General features: G+C 43.8%; 1 protein-coding gene across 2 annotated transcripts in view; it reads left to right on the top strand.

The window, feature by feature from the left end:
* The window catches only part of dsd (attractin-like protein dsd), a 180,799-nt gene that overhangs the window by 118,969 nt on the left and 43,733 nt on the right, over positions 1-18,097 (top strand). For both annotated transcript variants that reach the window (XM_072286089.1, XM_050193007.2), the window contains exons 15-16: positions 1,162-1,365; positions 3,255-3,455. In XM_072286089.1, coding sequence (XP_072142190.1) covers positions 1,162-1,365; positions 3,255-3,455 — 405 coding nt within the window. The remainder of the gene's footprint in view (positions 1-1,161; positions 1,366-3,254; positions 3,456-18,097) is intronic.

Genomic DNA, 18,097 nt, shown 5'->3' with positions numbered 1-18,097 from the left:
TTCTCCTGCAGCATACGCTGGACCTTCTTCAATTTGGCTTTGTTCTATGGCAATAGCTGCAAGCTTTCTTTTTTTCCAAGCCACTTTTGAGCTGTCATGTGCCCTGGCTTTTGCCCATGACAAGCACTGCCTGACAAAAATTGTGTAGTGATCATATAACCAGCACATATGAAAGTCAAACAAGGTCTCCAAAAACAGAGCTTCGGTTCGATTGAAATGAGTGGTAGGAGAAATGGCGTGAAATGGGCGCTGGGCAAAGTTGTGTGAAAAAGTTGCGATAGCTATAAAAAAAATGGAAAACGACCGTCGCTCCATTCTTTTCACATTGTGTGCGATTCTTATCACTGCGAGTATCAGTCGGCGCATGCTATTCCTCCTTGCCTCCTGCAGCTGCATACGAGTGAACCGCGGTGAGACCGCGAGCATGGCAAAATTGCAAGAAATGAGGACATTCATGTTTGCGCAGAGTCACCGGTTTGTGAAAAAACACTATTTTGTGCATTTCTACTGTGCTGATGAGGATAACATTTTTCGGCACATTCTTAGTAAAGGAACCTGAAACTGCTGTAATCTGGAAACATATTTTTTTGCTAGAAATGGCAATTATTTGCCACATGTCCCTCCTTATCCTTTCGTGAATATCCTTTTGATTTAATGAATTGAGCAACTGGGTTAGGTAATGTGGTGCCTTTGTCAACTGGTACAAAACACTAAAGTAATGTCAGGGGAGATGTAATAGGCAGGTAGTAGATCAGACGCACAAATCTCACTTTTATTAACTGCCAGTTTTCTGGTATGCACAATTAACATCCATTGCAACTAGCAGCATTGCTATTTCCTTCATAGTTGCTGTTTGCAAGGCCACGGGCATTATGATGGGGGCAGAACGCAAACATGCTTGTGTACTGTGCTTTAGTGCCACATTCAAAAACCCCAGATGGTCAAATTAATTAGGACCCCTCCACTATGGCATACCTCATAGCCCACCCTGCAGCTTCAGAAGGTTAAGCCTTGCAATATTGTTCTGGATGCAGCCAGCCTTTCCGCACATGCCAGCACGAGCTTTGGGAGCCAGCTGCTGAAGCACTTGCCCTGTCTCATTTATCTTTATGCCTGTTTTGCTAGCATCTGACATCAAGCATGCATGCCTTTTGTGCCCAGGTAACAAGACGGAGAAGGCAGTGCTGTCGGACAACTATAGAGTCAAGTGTGACAACTCGTGCAGTTCACGTACAACATGCAAGGCTTGCCTGTTGGGCAGTTGTATGTGGTGCATCAGCCAGCAGCGATGCCTTGAGACAAATGCATATGCTGCCACCTTTCCTCTGGCCCAGTGCACTGAGTGGACCACCACCAAATGCTCAGGTCAGCCTTCTAGAGCCAGTTAGTGTGCAGCAGCCTAATAGGGCTCTGTGTAAAGCTATCACAAGACAGGACCTGCATTGGATACCTTCACATGGTCATATTTTTCTTGTGCTAGTTTCAAGAAAATAATTTACAGGTGCAATAATTACAATAGTGCAATATTTACGATGCAATATAGTACTGAAGAGGTACCCAAAACAATTCTGCTGGGATAACTGACACACAGTGCCAGCTTAGCTTTATTTTTCTTCCTTTTGCACTATTACTGCATGAAGTGTGATGTCAGGTATTTTCATTTCATTTTCTTTTTCATTTCATCATTCATCAGCCCCATTGATTTTGTGCTTGGTAAAAGGCAATGGGGATATTAACAGTAAAAGGTCACCATATTGAATGGCAGCATGTTTAACCGATGCATGGAGTGCTTTGCTGTTTGTACATTATAAAGGGACTGACAACTGGCCAGAATGTGTCGTAAGACGTTGATGGAAATGAAATTACCATGATTTATAGTGTTAGAATCCAGCATGTTGTTTGCAATTTAAGTAGAAATTATAATTTTAAATTTGCAGAGTCTCAAAAATCAGTAAATGGCACAAACTGGCGGTCAAGCCTTGGTACTTCAGATGTACTATACAAAATCGCTGTAAATAAGTTGGGTGTTATTAAGTACCGCTTACTCATTGCTTAACGTTGCAGTTCATGCGTGATTAAGCTTTTGTGTTTTATTCTAACTATATTACAAAGTAAAAAATGTCTACATAAACGAGCGGCGCTCGCATCTCTCAATGCATGGTGGCACACATGATTGCTGTTGTGCGTGAAATTCTGAGCCTGCATGTGAGCTAGGATCCTTTCTTCCCGCTCGCTCAGGTCTTCGAGCGAGAGACGACATGCTCCGGAAATAAAAAGCGGACGCATCGCTACAACACGCTTAACTGTGTATCACGTGTAAAAGCTTCGTTTCACTCTAGAGAACTTCACTTGTCTTGGCTAAAAAACACCCTTGACTTGTTATGACAAAACCTGTTGGACAGGAAACCACGAAAGCATGTAGCTATTATTGTAAAAATAATTTAACACTTCAGAAAACATGAATCGCAGGGACATTGGCTTGATAAACAAAATATTTCTTTCTTACAGCTATGACCACACTTGTCATCTGCATTCCGCCAATGCTGGCATATAATCACTATTGCGCACACCCATCACTGTTTCCCGCATGCTTCCAGTGAACGCTTACATCCTCAGTACAGACTGAAAATTCTTATAAAGAGCATTTTTTTGCATTACCGCTGCGTGATTCAACACTCTGACTGGTAAGCTTTTCATTGCACTAAAATAATGGGTACCATAAAAATTGGTTGTCAGTCCCTTTAAGAATTGTGGCAATTTGGATGAGTGGGATGGAGTGGTGTTTTATGGACTGCAGTGTATTGCAAGAAACCATAAATTGTCTGAGTAGAGTCAGCTGCCATTGCACTTTGAATAGTCGTGTTTAAAACGCACTTTCCAAATGAGAACAGTGGAACCTAAATAAAGGGATCATATTAATATCGGGGCCTTACTTAAGGGAGGTTTAGTGTATGTATTTAAATTATGATTTTTAGTTTCCCACTAGTCATTGCTTAATGCACCTTTCTTTAGCTTGTTCATGAAATTCTTAAGACCACCATTCAATGGCATGCAAAGCTTTGTGGTTACACTTTAGTGCGCATAAAGTGCAATATTTTGCCCATGACTTCAGCATAAGTGTGCCATGAAATGGCTTGAAGTAATTGAAAATCTTATCCATGGCTACTTCTATGGAGCCTATTGTGTTGCTAATACAAGCCTGCGGTAGATACATCGCGTGGTAACACCTTACGTATTGTTTGTTTGCCACACAGCCTTGTCATGTGAGGACTTCCAGACATGTAGTGCCTGTCAGGAGCATGAGCGGTGTGGCTGGTGTGACGATGGCAGCAATACAGGCAAGGGCCAGTGCCTGGAGGGTTCAGCCTCAGGACCCTTGTCCCCTATGGGTTCGGTGTACCGACTCAATAGCAGCCTCTGCCCGGCCCCAAATTGGTACTTCACTGACTGCCCCAGTAAGTATCCCACACTGGTCTGTTCCAGAAACAATTTTTGTAGCCGTATCTAAGAGAATCATTTAGACATAGAGAGTATCCCTTGCAGATGCTTTCTCACAAAAATTAATGAGCGTTCTGTATATAAAAGCTGCAAGGCATTAGAAATAACCCTGTTCTCAAGTCACAGCACTTTGCTTCAACTCGTGTTCTGTGCAGCCATGGCTATCTTTTACTTCCTTGGGTATAGCGTGACATGACTGTTGTGCACTTCCAGTTAATTTAAACTTGGTGTGTCACCACAGTGGCCTTAAAGGGCCCCTCACCAGCTCTGGCCATTTTGAGCTGACAAGCACAGAACATACAATGCGCACTAACGATCACATGTGCAAAGAATTACCTTGCTAAACGCCCCGGAAAGGTAAGAAATTTCAGTCCGAATGCCATTTTCTCTTTCACGCGTGGTGACTGCGCTCCAAGGTGGACGGTGGCGTAGTCGCGTCCCTACGCCTACGTAGTCGTGTCCACAGTGTGACGTCGCTCGTGGTGACACGTGACTTCGAGAATTATTCAAGGCAACATCTGTTATTTGTGTGATCTGTTGCTTGAATTGATGAATTGAAGTTTAAAGAAATAAGAAAACACACAAAGGGAATGTGTGCGTGTTTTTTGTTTTACTTCGCGCCAAAGCAAGAGAGATGTACTTCCACTTCGTCTGCTTGTTCGCACAGTTGTACAGTCACATGCCATTTACTAACTTACTAATTTACTATTTACTAACTGGTAAAACGTATGATTCGAAGTCGCTAAAAATTTACAGGCTCAACTGTAGTGGGCATCAGCGTATTGCGAAGTGTTGCACAAATCGTAGCAGCACATGATGTCGACATGCCGAGCTTGTGGCGCCCGAGCGGCTTGAGACGCGTGTGCGTTGTTGTTCTTGCGGCTTTGGCAAGCTTACGTTTGCACTCCTCGAATATGGCCTGGTCAGCAGCTTCTTTGAGCGGGGCATTTTGGCAGGAAATATTGAGGTGTGTACTCGGTGCAAATCGTTGCACCATTAGATGCCGACATGCATTCAGCTGGTAGGGCTTGAGCGACTCGAGACGTTGATTTCCTATTGCATAATGTTTTAAGATGGTGACGGGAAAACAAAGATAAAGTGAGCTGGTGATACAGAATATATTGCCTATGAAGCCGCTAGAGTGAAACATGATGCTCCTTTCGTGCTGCGTGCAGCAGGGAACGGCGGCGCATTTGGGTTATCGCCCATTAAAATGATGCAGTGCACTTGCGCGACGGCATTGCGGCAGGTGGCTACTGTTCTCTGTTGTGATCGCCTTGCACCTTTTCTTGTTTACATGGAATCTAGTTGTAGCAGGAAAATGTATTATAAAATCTACTGAATGTTGGTGCCAAAATATTGTGTTTTTCGGAAACTTATAAACCTGTAAAAAAGTAGTGTAATTTTGTTGTCATCTCTTGTTTTCTTGATCGTGAACATTGGTGCCAGGAAATGTACATTATGAAATCATATCAATGAGGTTATACTGTATTGATCATATCTCAACATCCTCCACAACCTTTACATTGATGCCTTATCGATTAGGCAAGTTCATTGAATGGTAGCTAAATAAACCTAAGTACTGTATTTACTCACATAATGATCACACTTTTTTGTCAAAAATATTGACACAAATTGAGGGGTGGGATCATTACGAGAGTTAAATTTTCCGCGAAAAGAAAAAAAAAATTTTTTCATCCGACATTTGCTGCGGCATGACAACAGGTAAAAAAACAGGCGGCTGCCACTGTAACGGTGTGGGACACCAAAACACAAAATTGCGGCTGGCGGAGCAAGCTAAATGCACCGAACGCGTTTCTTTTTCTTCTCAAGAGTACGTTACGTGCATTGAAACAGTTTCTTCCATATCAGTAATGAATAATGTTAATATCGGCAAGTTTGCGGCAATAACATAGCCATGTCCACTTTGAGGGGACAGAAACAGAGATGGGCGCGCTTAGCTGCCAGTGACATAGAAACACATGGCGGGCATGCTGTGGAAACAGTGGCATTTATCTTCACTGCTATCCTAATACGGCACGTTTCCACTAAGGGTGGGTGAATATCTTAGCTGTGTTACAAGTGTCGGTGTATGAATAGGGTACACTTTTTATGTATCAGTGTAAATGTGGCTACTATTGTTGCCGCTCACAATTTGTTGCGTGCCCACAAGTGCAGACGAGAGGAATCGAAGGGCACCTTTTTTGTTGTTGTTGACCACAACCATTATAAAGCCTACAAATAATAAAGCCAAGGCAAGTTTGGTTGTAGCTTTCTTTTTTCATGGAAATGTAGAAAGTGATGAAAAGAATGAAATGGGGCATCTGCTTAAGAATCTGTTTGGTGCATGCAGACCACTTGGTATGTCTTGAAAGGTCCTTTGCATAGCATTCGACAGATGGTAAGCGCAATCATCATTTGCTAGACTTGGCGCACGACACATCACTGCGGCAAGTTCGGGGTGCGATCAATACACGGGAAAGAAAAATTTTGACGACAAAATTCAGGGATGTGATCATTACGCGAGTGCGATCATTATGCAAGTAAATATGGTAAATCAATATTTTTGAAAAATTAAAAATATGCTCATGACTAGCATGAACACCAACATAATGTGTGTAAACGCCTCATTATTACATTTGCATAAAGGCCTCATTATTTTTTTATTCTTGGCAACATTTATTTGTGACAGCCAGTACAAAGGATCATGCGGCCGTCATTCTTTGGAAACATGATTGAAAGCACTGTCGATTTGACACACAAGCGTATAGTGACAAACTTTTTTTTTACATAGTTTGCGGGGTTCCTTCAGAGCAAAAAAAAAAAAAACTGCTAAAGATGTTGTCATGGAAATGATTTCATCAGGTATTACTAAGTGCACACTGCAGCTTTTGGATCACTGTTATGCTCCAAAACAAATATTTAAACATTTATATGACTGAACTTAATTAGCAAACTAAGTCAATGTCCGATTTTTTGGACTTCCTAGAGACTGCGAAAATCTCAGAAAAATCAGGCAGTCCGAAAAAAGCCATGAGCCATTCCACTCTGTGAAGGTGGATGACCAGCGAAGCTGTTTCGCGCACGACACATAGGTGACATAGAATTTTTAACAAAGGTACGAACATACTTATTGTCCTGATCGGTGGTCATCCTGACGATAGGTATGCACACACATTCTCGTATCATCTTTGTTATTAAATGCATCTGTCAGGTAACACAGTAAATGGCTCATACCCTCTTAAGCAATGGCTCATACCACCGTAAATAACAAAAATTTCAATGCGGCCTCCTGAGAAACTTCAATCAGGAAGACAGAACCAAAATCACTCTTGTCTGTATCCCCGCTCACTCGGGAAATTCTGGCAACGAGGAAGCGCATAAAGTGACCCGAGGGTTAACAAACCAGGTCGCGCTCTCCTTGGAACTGGACCCCCCAGTAGGAGAGGTAGTGACTTCTTACAATTAACTTACTAACATACATAAAGAGGACAGGAGAGTATACCCTGTACCACACAGCAACCTCACGAGAGCGCAGGCCACTGTCCTCCACCGAATTAAAACTAACACCCTTACCACTCCTCATCGCATAGCGATCTTCACAGATGGAGAGGTTGACCCAGTGTGCAAAAGCTGTGATACGAACGCCATAGCAAACCAAAGCCGTATCCTCTAGGAATGCAAGGGCCTTCCCCCACCCAGAGAGCTTCTGCCATCTCCCTCAGAAATGACATGGGAGACCCTAATATGGTTCCCTGAAGAAATAGTACAAAAACCAATCATTGCCTTGGCGGAAAAGGTCACCGCAAACAAGCAGCCATCTACAAGGCCCTGAAATTTCTCTTGAATAAAGTTGTTTCCTCCTTCCCCCATTAGGACGACAGAAGAGGAATGAAATTCTATGCTGGAATGATGAGCGGCAACGGAGCCAGTTGTGGAAAAAGAGGATGATGGCGAACGCATGAGCATAGGCACGAGCACGTTTGAGCAGTTGTGCCAAGGGGCTCCAACGAGCTAGTTCGCAGGTTGTTCGCGGACGATGGAAATGCCCTAGCCATATACAGCTTCGCTGCAAAAACGAATGCATGCCTTTTACTGCCCTCCAGTCGCCACAGTCATGTCATAAATAGCCCTGAAGGGCTGCTAGTACACTGTTTAGGGGTCTTGGTGCTTTTACTATGACAGAAAGTCGCAGGTGCACGCTCATGTAATTAAGGAATGTATACTACTATGTCCCGTGACAGTGGCCCCTTTTTACTCTTGGTATGCCTCACTGCTATACGTTGCATATGCTTAACCGCGTGACCATACTGTGTTGCAGTGAAGCTGACTTGAAACCAGCATTATACAATGTTTCTTAGACCCTTGCCATGCTTTCCGTGCTTCGAATCCATTGGCGAGGATGATGAAGTTGGCACCATTGCCGACAGTCGTGAATTCTTTCACTGAAAGACCCCGGCACCAGTGGGCACCACAACAGCTAGGCCTAGTGCTGCAAAGTGCACAACAGCACAACGGCTACACGACCATGCACCAAATGCCATGTTGCCAAACACAAATGGTTATGGCAACTGCAGTGGCTACAGCTGGCTATGGCTGCCAACGAATTGGCATGCAAGAGCGCTGGTTTGAGGTTGCGAGATGATCAAAATGGCAGCGGTGATGGTTTTGATTAATGCCATTTCGGACCTGCGGTCACAGTAGAAAGTGAAAAATCGAACGGTGATTAGTTTGAGCGTCCGAAATCTCGGACGTCCTTATACATTGGCTCTATGGGGTACGTAGCGGTGTCGCAAAAGTGTCCGAATGATCAAGCATCTCCAAAAAATTGGTCATTAATTGTAACCACACTCTCAAAAATATTCTTAGTAACTCAGGATAACTACGAACTACATGTCATTGATCTTAATCGCCTATACCCAGGGTTTACCACTTTTTTTTTTAAGCTTGGTTGAAGTTACATGAAACGGTGGGAATATAGGTGTGTGCGTGTGTCACGCCAGGGAGGAGGATGGTGAGGGTGGTGGTGTGTGTTAGAATAGGTTAACCAGTAATGCTTCATCATTCAGAAGACATTTCCAAAAGCAGCTATTTTAACTCTTTCGTTACCACATTTATAGAAATCGATCAATTTAATCGACAGTTTCACTATGCGTCATTAAGCATTTTCGTTGTAATTATTCTACTAACAACATCATGCATCGTCTGAAATGATGACGGAACTATAACTATTTGTCAGATTTTACAATTTTTGGCAGATTGGGGAGTCTGCAGAAATAAAACTTCGACTCAAATTATCGTTGAAACTAGCCTCCAGTGCTCCTAGAATTTCTTCCATAAGAAGATGCAAAATCTGTGCTTTGCTCAAATCTGCAGCATAATTTTTAAATGACATCAGTAGTGAAAAGACAGAAGCTTCTCTTGGGTTGTCCATTTTTCAATCTGATGTAGAGTCTGTTTTAATGATGTCTCAAACAACGGTAGATGCTCATGAGTGCGTAATTTTTTTAAATACAGTTGAAACGCCGCGATAATGAAATCCCGCAACAACGAAATTCTCGTGACAACGAAACATTTTCGTATCCCTGGCGAATGCTCATAGGATCCAGTGCATTTAGTACGTCTCAGCAACGAAACGTTGCTGTACTGCAATCCCACATCAACGAAACTTGCGGAACGTAACTCCGCATATTACCTACTTGCATAAGGCTAGCAGGCTCCAAATTGTGCTAATGCGATTGTTTTGCACTAAGATTGCGTAAAATACCACCACATTACACTTGTGTGGGCGCCGACATTTTTGTTCACAAAAACAACCAACCGCCGGAAGTGGTCAGCGTGCTGGAAACACGTCAGGGCGGCCATCTTGTTTGTTGATCACCCATTTGAAGCGGCATGCATGTTTCTCATGATCGTGCCCATCATGGAAGAAAGAAAAAGAATTAAACGAACTCCAGGTCAAGCTAAACATTTCCTTTCCAGAAGCACGCAAGCGTTTTTCAGTCCATAATCTGTACAATCCGTCCTACACTGATGGGATGCACCGGGGGGCAGTGCCACGTCTTTCGGGAGCTGCCTGAGTCGCACGGAGTGTGATGGTGGTTACACCACCAGCCCTCTGGCAGGAGCAGCCTGTGCTGTTCCGCCTCGTGCCACGAAGGGCCAGCAGACCTCCAGGCCTGCTGGTCCCAGGGCCACTGCTCGTGCAGACACGCCCGAAAAATCCGAGTGTGTGCCCGCTGAGCGGGCATCATCCAGCACCTCTGAAGAGGTGATGGATGCAAGCAGCACTACTCTGGCGTCTCAGGCACGAAAGGAATGGCGTAGCTCCATGGAGTGCACCAGGAAAAAAAAAATCCCATGTCACAGTGCCTGGAAAGGTCTCATGAACTAACCTATCTCATTTCTCTTGACACACCATACAAACCACTTCCAATATGGCTACACAGATAATGCATTGGAATGTGTGAGGTCTAATACACAATCTCAATGACATTAAGGAACTCCTACACAAGTTTAATTTAAGGGTGCCCTGTGTGCATGAGACATGCCTCAACACTACACACAAACTTTCTGCAGCAATATGCCATTTACTGCAAAGACCGTAACTACGCTTTCACCTCATTGGGCGGTGTCACCATAATAGTTGATAAGAGCATCGCCTGCCAGCACTGACAGCTGCAAGTGCCCCTTGAGGCAGTTGCAGTCAGAGCAGTGCTTTTTGGTAAGCTGTTAACAATTCTTTATACATCCTGCCCAGCTACCACCTCTCCAGAACAGAATTTGAAAGCTTTATTGCACAACTGCTGGAGCCATACATTGTTGTTGGAGGCCTAAGTGGACATAATACCTTGTGGGGCGACTCTCGATGTGATACCAGAGGGCAGCACCTGATAGAAAATTTCCTCTTATGTACAGGTGCATGTTTGCTAAATAAGAAAGAACAGTCTTTTTACAGTGTCGCAAACAAAACATTTTCATACACAAAGTTAATCATTGCATCAAGTACAGTCGTGCCATACTTGGAATGGAAGGTGGTTAAGAACCCATGTGGGAGTGACCATTTTCCAATTATGTTAAAATTGACAAAATTGGATGAATGCTCTCCACATGTGCCTCAGTGGAAAGTCAACTCAGCGGTCTGGCAGCTATACAGAGAGCTAACATATTTGACCTGGGATGTCATTTGCATGCTTAGTATTGACAATGCAGTTGCATATTTAAGAGCATTCATTGTTGATGCAGCGTCGATATGTATCAGGCAAACAAATGGATTGCCTTCTAAACGACATGTTCCCTGGTGGAACGATGAATGTAGAGAAGCATGAAAGAAAGAAAATATGGCTTGGAATCACCTCCCTATCCCTCCAATTACAGAAAACCTTATCAGCTTCAGGAAAACAAAGTAAGAAGGTAGAAGAACGTGCCACCCTGCCAAAAGGGAAAGCTGGCAGAGATAAATCTCCGGCATTAATTCTTATACAGATGGAAGAAAAGCCTGGAACAGGGTAAACATAATAAAAGGCCAAGAAACTCATCCTCTACCACTAGTAAACACACATTGAGACACTCTTCAGGACCAGGCTGGTTGTCTAGGAGTACATTTCGAGCACATCCCATTCCACAGATACATTTTTAAGATACCAGCGACGGGCAGAGCGACAGCCTGTGGGTCGCGAAGGCACAGCCAATGAAGCATACAATCGCCCATTTAGCATGGGGGAGTTTCAGGCTTCACTGAATTGTTGTAACAAATCCACTCCAGGAAGTAACAGAATAATTTATGAAATGATCAAACACTTACACCCTGAAACCCACTGAACACTACTGTCACTCTTTAGCTCCATGTTCTCTGCCGGCTACATTCCGTCCGGCTGGAAAGAGGCAATCATAATTAATATTTTCAAAAAGGGCAAGGACCCGTCCTCACCCAGTAGTTATAGGCCTATAGCTCTGACAAGTTGTCTATGCAAACTCTGAGAAAATGATTAACCGGCACCTCATCCATTTTCTTGAAAGCAACAAAATACTCGATCCCTTACAGTGCGGTTTGAAGTAAAGTAGACCCACAACAGATCACCTTGTCCGCATCGAGACAAATATCCATAATGCCTTTGTGCACAAACAGTTTTTCTTGTCAGTATTTTTAGATATAGGGAAGGCGTACAACACAACTTGGCGCTTCGGAATCCACCGTGATCTATCTGGAATGGGAGTCCGAGGCAACTTACTGAATGTGATTGAGTTACCTCTCCCATCGCACGTACTATGTTAGAGTTGGTAACATTCTGTCTCATCCTTTTATGCAAGAGGCTGGTGTTTATCAAGGTGGTGTGCTAAGCTGCACTCTTTTTATTGTCAATGAACTCGCTCCACACTGTCATACCACGTACAATGTTTTATTCTGTATACAGTCGCTGACCGTTTATTCGTACTTCACGGGGACTGCGGAAATGTCCGAATGAACAGGTGTCCGAAAAAGCAGATGAAGAAAAAAAAAATCCTTTATTTCCATGCTCTTATTCGGGCTCGGCAGTAGGCTTGAAGAAATCGTGAATGCACCGTTGCTGCTGTTCCGTTTACGCGCAATCAGATAAGCCTGAATCTCTGAGGGGGTCGTACGGTCGCTACAGGCGGCTGAAAGCGCAGTCACTGCTTGTACACGCTCCACATGCGACGTCAGCGCAGCAAATGGTGCGTCATCTTCAGACTCGGAGTCATCGTCCGGCGCTGCAGCAGAAACCTGACGAATGATCTCGCCGTCGTCGAGTTCTGCGCATATCAGTACAGCAGTGTCAGCACCTGTGAAACTGTCAAATGAGACGGTGTCTGGAATCACAATGCAACCACTGCGCAGGTCTCGGCAGAACATTTTCGGCATCAGTAGGGAGCACATCAGAAGGCGATAAATCGTAGACCTCCCGGCACCCGCTTGCCGGCATTCCCCAGCGCAATCTGCGCGGGCACTGTCGGCGCCATTAGACACTTGACGCGATGTTTCCGTATGCCGCATTGTATCACCGCAACCTCGACACAGCACACAACACAGACATCACCATGCCGTCACTCTGACACCAGTCACACAAACGAAAAACGTGGCCTACTCGCAGCGTCGTGCACGAAGAAATAAATAAATCAGCTGCTGGATTGTCTTGACATGGCTTACTAAGCTGAGACCGGGACTGCTGTAGCCGCGAACCAGGCAGAAGTGATGATGATGAGCGGGGATTTCGAGTAGCGCCACTTTGTGGGGCAGCAAGGCGGCTCCGTTCAAAACAAAAATGGCATTCAGCAAGTCGAACCATGCACCGGTCAGAGTCTGTGCATGGTGCTCTCGATCGAGTTGGCTCAAGGAGCGTCTGAAAAATCAAACGAGAGGTTGCAAGGTGTTTGAACTTTCGGCAGTTGTTATACATTATGGTCTATGGAGAATGGCGGTGCCGCGAAGCAGACCGAATAATCGAGCATGTCCGAATTTTTGGAGTCCGAAAAATCAGTCGGCGACTGTATGTGGATGAAATCCAGACAGGTTACAAATCATGTGCTGTAAGTATCTGTGAGCGACAAGTACAGCTTGGCTTAAATAACTTGTCTGAGTGGGCGGACGAGAACGGTTTCAAACTAAACCCTCAAAAAAGTATGTGCGTCCTCTTCTCCAAAAAGAGAGGTGTTCTACCAGACCCCGTTAGAAACCTTAATGGAGAACATATATTCTTAAGTATTGTCTTGGACAGGAAACTGACATTTATCTCCAATCTGAAGTATCTTAAAGTGAAGTGCCTGAAGACTATGAACCTGTTCAAGCTCCTGTCACGCATATCCTGGGGAAGTCACAGGCGATGCCTCATAAGCTTGTGTGGAAGTCTATTATTATCACGCCTTGACTATAGACCCATAGTCTATAAATCAGCTATGCCTGGTGCTTTGAAAATGTTAGATCCTACCCACCAGTTAGGCATCCGCCTTGCTACAGGCACCTTCAGGACTAGCCCTGTGCAAAGCCTCTGCGTTGAATCTAACGAATGGTCTCTGTACTTCCAAAGGACATATTTAAGCTTTTCCTACCCCTTGAAGGTAAAATCAGCTGTAGATCATCCATGTCATTCTCTTATTTACGACTTGTCCATGGCCAGGCTGTTCGGTAACCACCCCAGCCACTAGGGCTCCTCTGTCCCTCCGATTGGAAGCTCTCTCAAATGAAACAGGCATCCCCCTACTAGAGAATGTCCTAATGGCTCCTACTAGGCTTCCACCTCCCTGGGAATGGCAGACCATCCAGTGTGACGTCTCTTTCGTCGAAATATCAAAGCGGACACCTAAAGCACATATTACATTCACATTTTCTTGAACTTCAGGATGAGTATTCCCGTGCTGAATTTTATACAGACGCTTCAAAGTCTCCTGCTGTTACTTACGCAGCTCTAGGACCATTGTTTTTAATATACGGTACATTGAATCCATATATAAGTATTTTTACGGCAGAAGTATATGCGATCCTTTCTGCGGTTAAACACATAAAGCAAACGAATCTCATAGGGCTATTGTGCTCACGGACTCGCTGAGTGTAGTTCGAGCTGTAATTTTATTTTTTATTTATTTCTGATTTATTTCTTATTTATTTCTTATTTATTTCTTATTTATTTCTTATTTATTTTCTTAAAGTGCCCAAGGAAAGCTTTACGCCTTAACCCTTTGAGGGTAGATTTTTTTTGCCATGTGCCAACGCCCAGGGTTGACTTTTTTATTGCAGATTCCAATTCTTCTTAGGGACTTATTTCGGAAAAAAATTACCGTAATTTTTCTAGGGTGACCGTAAAGTAAGAAAAAAATATTTTGCTTTTGTATATATGTACTTTTCATTTATTAATAACAACAATAAAAAAGGAAATAAACTTATAAGAATTAAAAATCTGATGCATTGTTATAGTTCAAGGCTTTGAAAATGCGCACACGAGAATATTTCGCAAGACTCAAATATTCCTGCTCTTACATTAATATGTACATCCATAGCGTAATCGAATTGTGTAGGTGCGCGCACTCAAGAAAGCTGTGTGGTTGTGTGCCCGTCAAAAAACCAAAACGTGTGACAAACTTCCGCTAAGCTTCATCTTACCGCCAACCAGACGCAATTAGTTTTTGTGAGTCCCCCCCCCCCCCCCCCCTCTCCCCCCGCAAAAAAAGCAATGGTAACACATGCACCGCGGCATCCTTTCTATGCGCACCCCTGTGTGCACTAAACGAGCGAGAAACAAGCGGTCGCCCTTTGAGCGATTAGTAACAAGATAGCCATCAGTTTTGCAAGCGGAAGAAGCCGAAACCACCCTTGGAAGAACACCCAAACCGCCATGCGCCCGCGTGCGCGCCAATGCACGAGCGATAGTATATAGACGTGTGGGAGCGAACTAGCGCTAAAACAAACCATGCAACGAAAACCGAGCGAGGGAAGCGCACAAGAAAAATTCTCTGTATTCCCACATAGTGGCAGCACATGACAAAAAAGAAGTTAGGAAATTGGCGCGCTTTCTAAACGTACAGACGGCGCCGTAAATATACAGCATTGGCCATTTTGCACTTGTTCACGGCGCCGTATATTTACGTCATTGACACTCAAAAGCTTAATATTGGTGCACTTGTGTTACACTAAGAACATAAAACCGTAAAACAAAACAATATCTCAAATAACAGTGGTACAAAGTGCAACTAAATATTGAATTATTCAGAGACAGAAGTCAGATTATGAGCAAGTATTAGAACTAAATATATCAAGATCATCACACAAGTTATTTTGTTGTGTTGCAAGACGTGTTATAGCGTTAAAGGTGCAAGAGGAATTCATGTAGAAAATGCTAGGATTGTGCAGGTTAAGTCGAGGCACGCAGAACGTTACAGCTGATAGTAACCGCGGACAGAAGTAGCTGTGAATTAGTTTGTGCAAAAATAAGTAATCATGGTATGTCCGCTTATTTCTAGGGGTCTAATATAAAACATGCGCAGTACACGCTCACAGGCAGAAAATACACGGCGTCCGAGAAATCTATCGTACAAGATAAGAATGAAACGTCGCTGAACACATTAAATTTTTGCAACATTGGTCAAATGAATACAGTTCCATACAACAGAACTAAACTCTAACTTCGAGCGGACAAAAGAAGAATACAAGAGAATAACGTAGTTCACATTTGTAAACTTTGTAGTCAACCTTGATATGAGGCCTAACTTTCTGTAGGATACATTAACGATGCTTGAAACATGTTCTTTGAAAGCTAGCCGGGAGTCAACCAACATTCCTAAGTCGCGCGTACAACTCGCTCTTTTGAAAGGAATGTTGTCAAGTGAGTATTCGTATAGTAAAAGGCACATTTTGCGATTAAAGGAGACAACAAGTGTCTTAGTTGAATTAATGCATAAAAAGTTGGAAGCACACCACTCTGCAACAGAATTAACATCTTCCTTTAATACTTCACAATCCTGCTCTGATTCTACTTCATGGTAAAGTTTAATATCGTCAGCGTAAAAAGGAGACGCAAATAATGCAAACATTCTTAGTAATCAGTTTACGAAAACATAAAAACACTGTATTTAACGAACTACAGTTAAACCTGCCTATAACGAACCTCTATACAATGAATGCCTCGATATGCTGAAGTTTTTCTATTCCCCGCCGTTGCTATATAGAAGCGCATGTGTGACCTCTATGTTACAAAGTGGCAGCGCGAGACACCCTGTTTGATAACAAATTCCTCCCTTCGACCACTTAATGATATTGCCCCAAATTTTGTTACTTTAGCGAGAGCAGCAGCTGCATGCATCTCCTGCTGTTGCCCCACTGCCGATGGAGTGCGAAGCAGTGTCATCGGTGTCATTGCACTTGGCGCGCACGTAGCCCCAGCGACAACGAGGCTTCCGCAGAGTGCCGCACTGCCAGCGCAGGGAGGGACAACACGGATGATTCTGGTCTGCAGGTGTCTACGCACCCATGCCCTTTCCTCTTCCCTTCAAGCCTCATCCTGCTGCTCGTTCTAATGTTGCTGCCGCTTGCTTGTTCCCGGTGGCTCTGGCGGCGCGCCGGCAGCGCCACTCTTTGTTTGCTGCAGAAGTCTCTGCACTTCACTTCATTAACTTGACACCAGGTGGCACTACTGGAAGAAAAGGAACTGTAGCTTTCCATGTCTCGTGGGTAGTTTTGTCTCTTTGTCTCTTCTCTTCATCATCATGTCATTTGCTCCTTGTTTTTGACGCTGTACGTGCGTGCGAGTTGACTCTCCACGCGTCCAGTCACTTCATCCAGTCACATTCTTCAGCCCGCGTGATCTTGCTGAAGCTTGGGTTTAACTGCGCGCGAATGGAGCAGCCCCAGATGACATGTAGCTTTGTGATTTTTTGTATACGGATGACTACGCCGTCACTGCTGAAGAGATGTCGGATGAGGCGCTGATGGAAAGCGTCCGATATCACAGTGATGGCGACGGATCTTCGGAGGTCGATTCATCACATGTTTTGCCTTTTGCGAAGGAAGTGCTGGATGCCATTGCCATATTGCGCTGCGTCGCAGGCTCGCTAGATGATGATGGAGTAGTGTTGTGTTCCTTGATGTCTTACGAGCGTTGCCATCTCGCATGAACAAGCAACAGAGCAAAATAAGTTTTTTGTTGCTAAATGTGTTTTGAGTGAAGTCTACCTCGAGTTCCCCTTTTGTTTAATTTGTGCATTTGTTTTTCTGATTTTCGTGCCGAAACTGCATATAACGAAAACCTCTTTGTAACAAAAGTTTTCAAGCATTTGTCAATTTCGTTATATCCAGGTTTAACTGTATATGCACTACTATCTTCAGCTTGTATGGCAAACAAGTTATCATCCCATGCTGTGTTCCTGGCCTCAGTGGCATAAAAGGCAATGAAGCTACTGACGAGAACACTACCTCAGTAGTTTTTAGTGGCACCGACATGAAGACACCCATTACAGCCACAGACTATAAACCATACTTACGGCATAAGTTGAAGAAGCACTGGCAGAAACAGTGGATACTCAGGCATCCAATAGGTTACATCTGTTCAAGCCAAATTAGGCTACTGGATATCGGAGAAAACAGCACGATGCTAGGTAGTGCTCCTCTGTCGATTAAGAACAGGTCATACCTTTGGTGCCATACCTGGTGCTACTGACTGGAAGTGATCAACCATCATGTCGAAAGTGTAGTGACAGCCTTACACTTCTCCATGTCCTCATCCAGTGCAGGAAAATAGAAACTGAGCAGAAAAAGTGCTTTCATTGTGCAAATCTTCAGCTTATTCCACTCCATCCAGCATTCTTTCTTAGTAACGAACCACTTTTTAACCTGAAAACAGTTTTTAGCTTTTTAGATGAAGTTAACATGTTAGAAATAATTTGTCCAGGTCATGTGTAGCACAGCCTCGCCTTCGAGGCTGCTGCCGCAGTGACAAATTTTTAAAGCATGCGCCTCTCAGCCCTTAACTTCAAAAGCCCTGTGCAGGCAGTAGTGCTCGTTTGCATTCTATTATATCGATTCCTCGTAGTGAAACTTTTATGCTCATAGCTCACATCATGAGTAATTGAGATTAGTTTGATGCTTATATATTTT

This window comes from Dermacentor andersoni, chromosome 1 (assembly GCF_023375885.2).
Source record: "Dermacentor andersoni chromosome 1, qqDerAnde1_hic_scaffold, whole genome shotgun sequence".
In the NCBI taxonomy this organism is placed as follows: domain Eukaryota; kingdom Metazoa; phylum Arthropoda; class Arachnida; order Ixodida; family Ixodidae; genus Dermacentor; species Dermacentor andersoni.
This window is presented reverse-complemented; position numbering and strand designations above follow the sequence as displayed.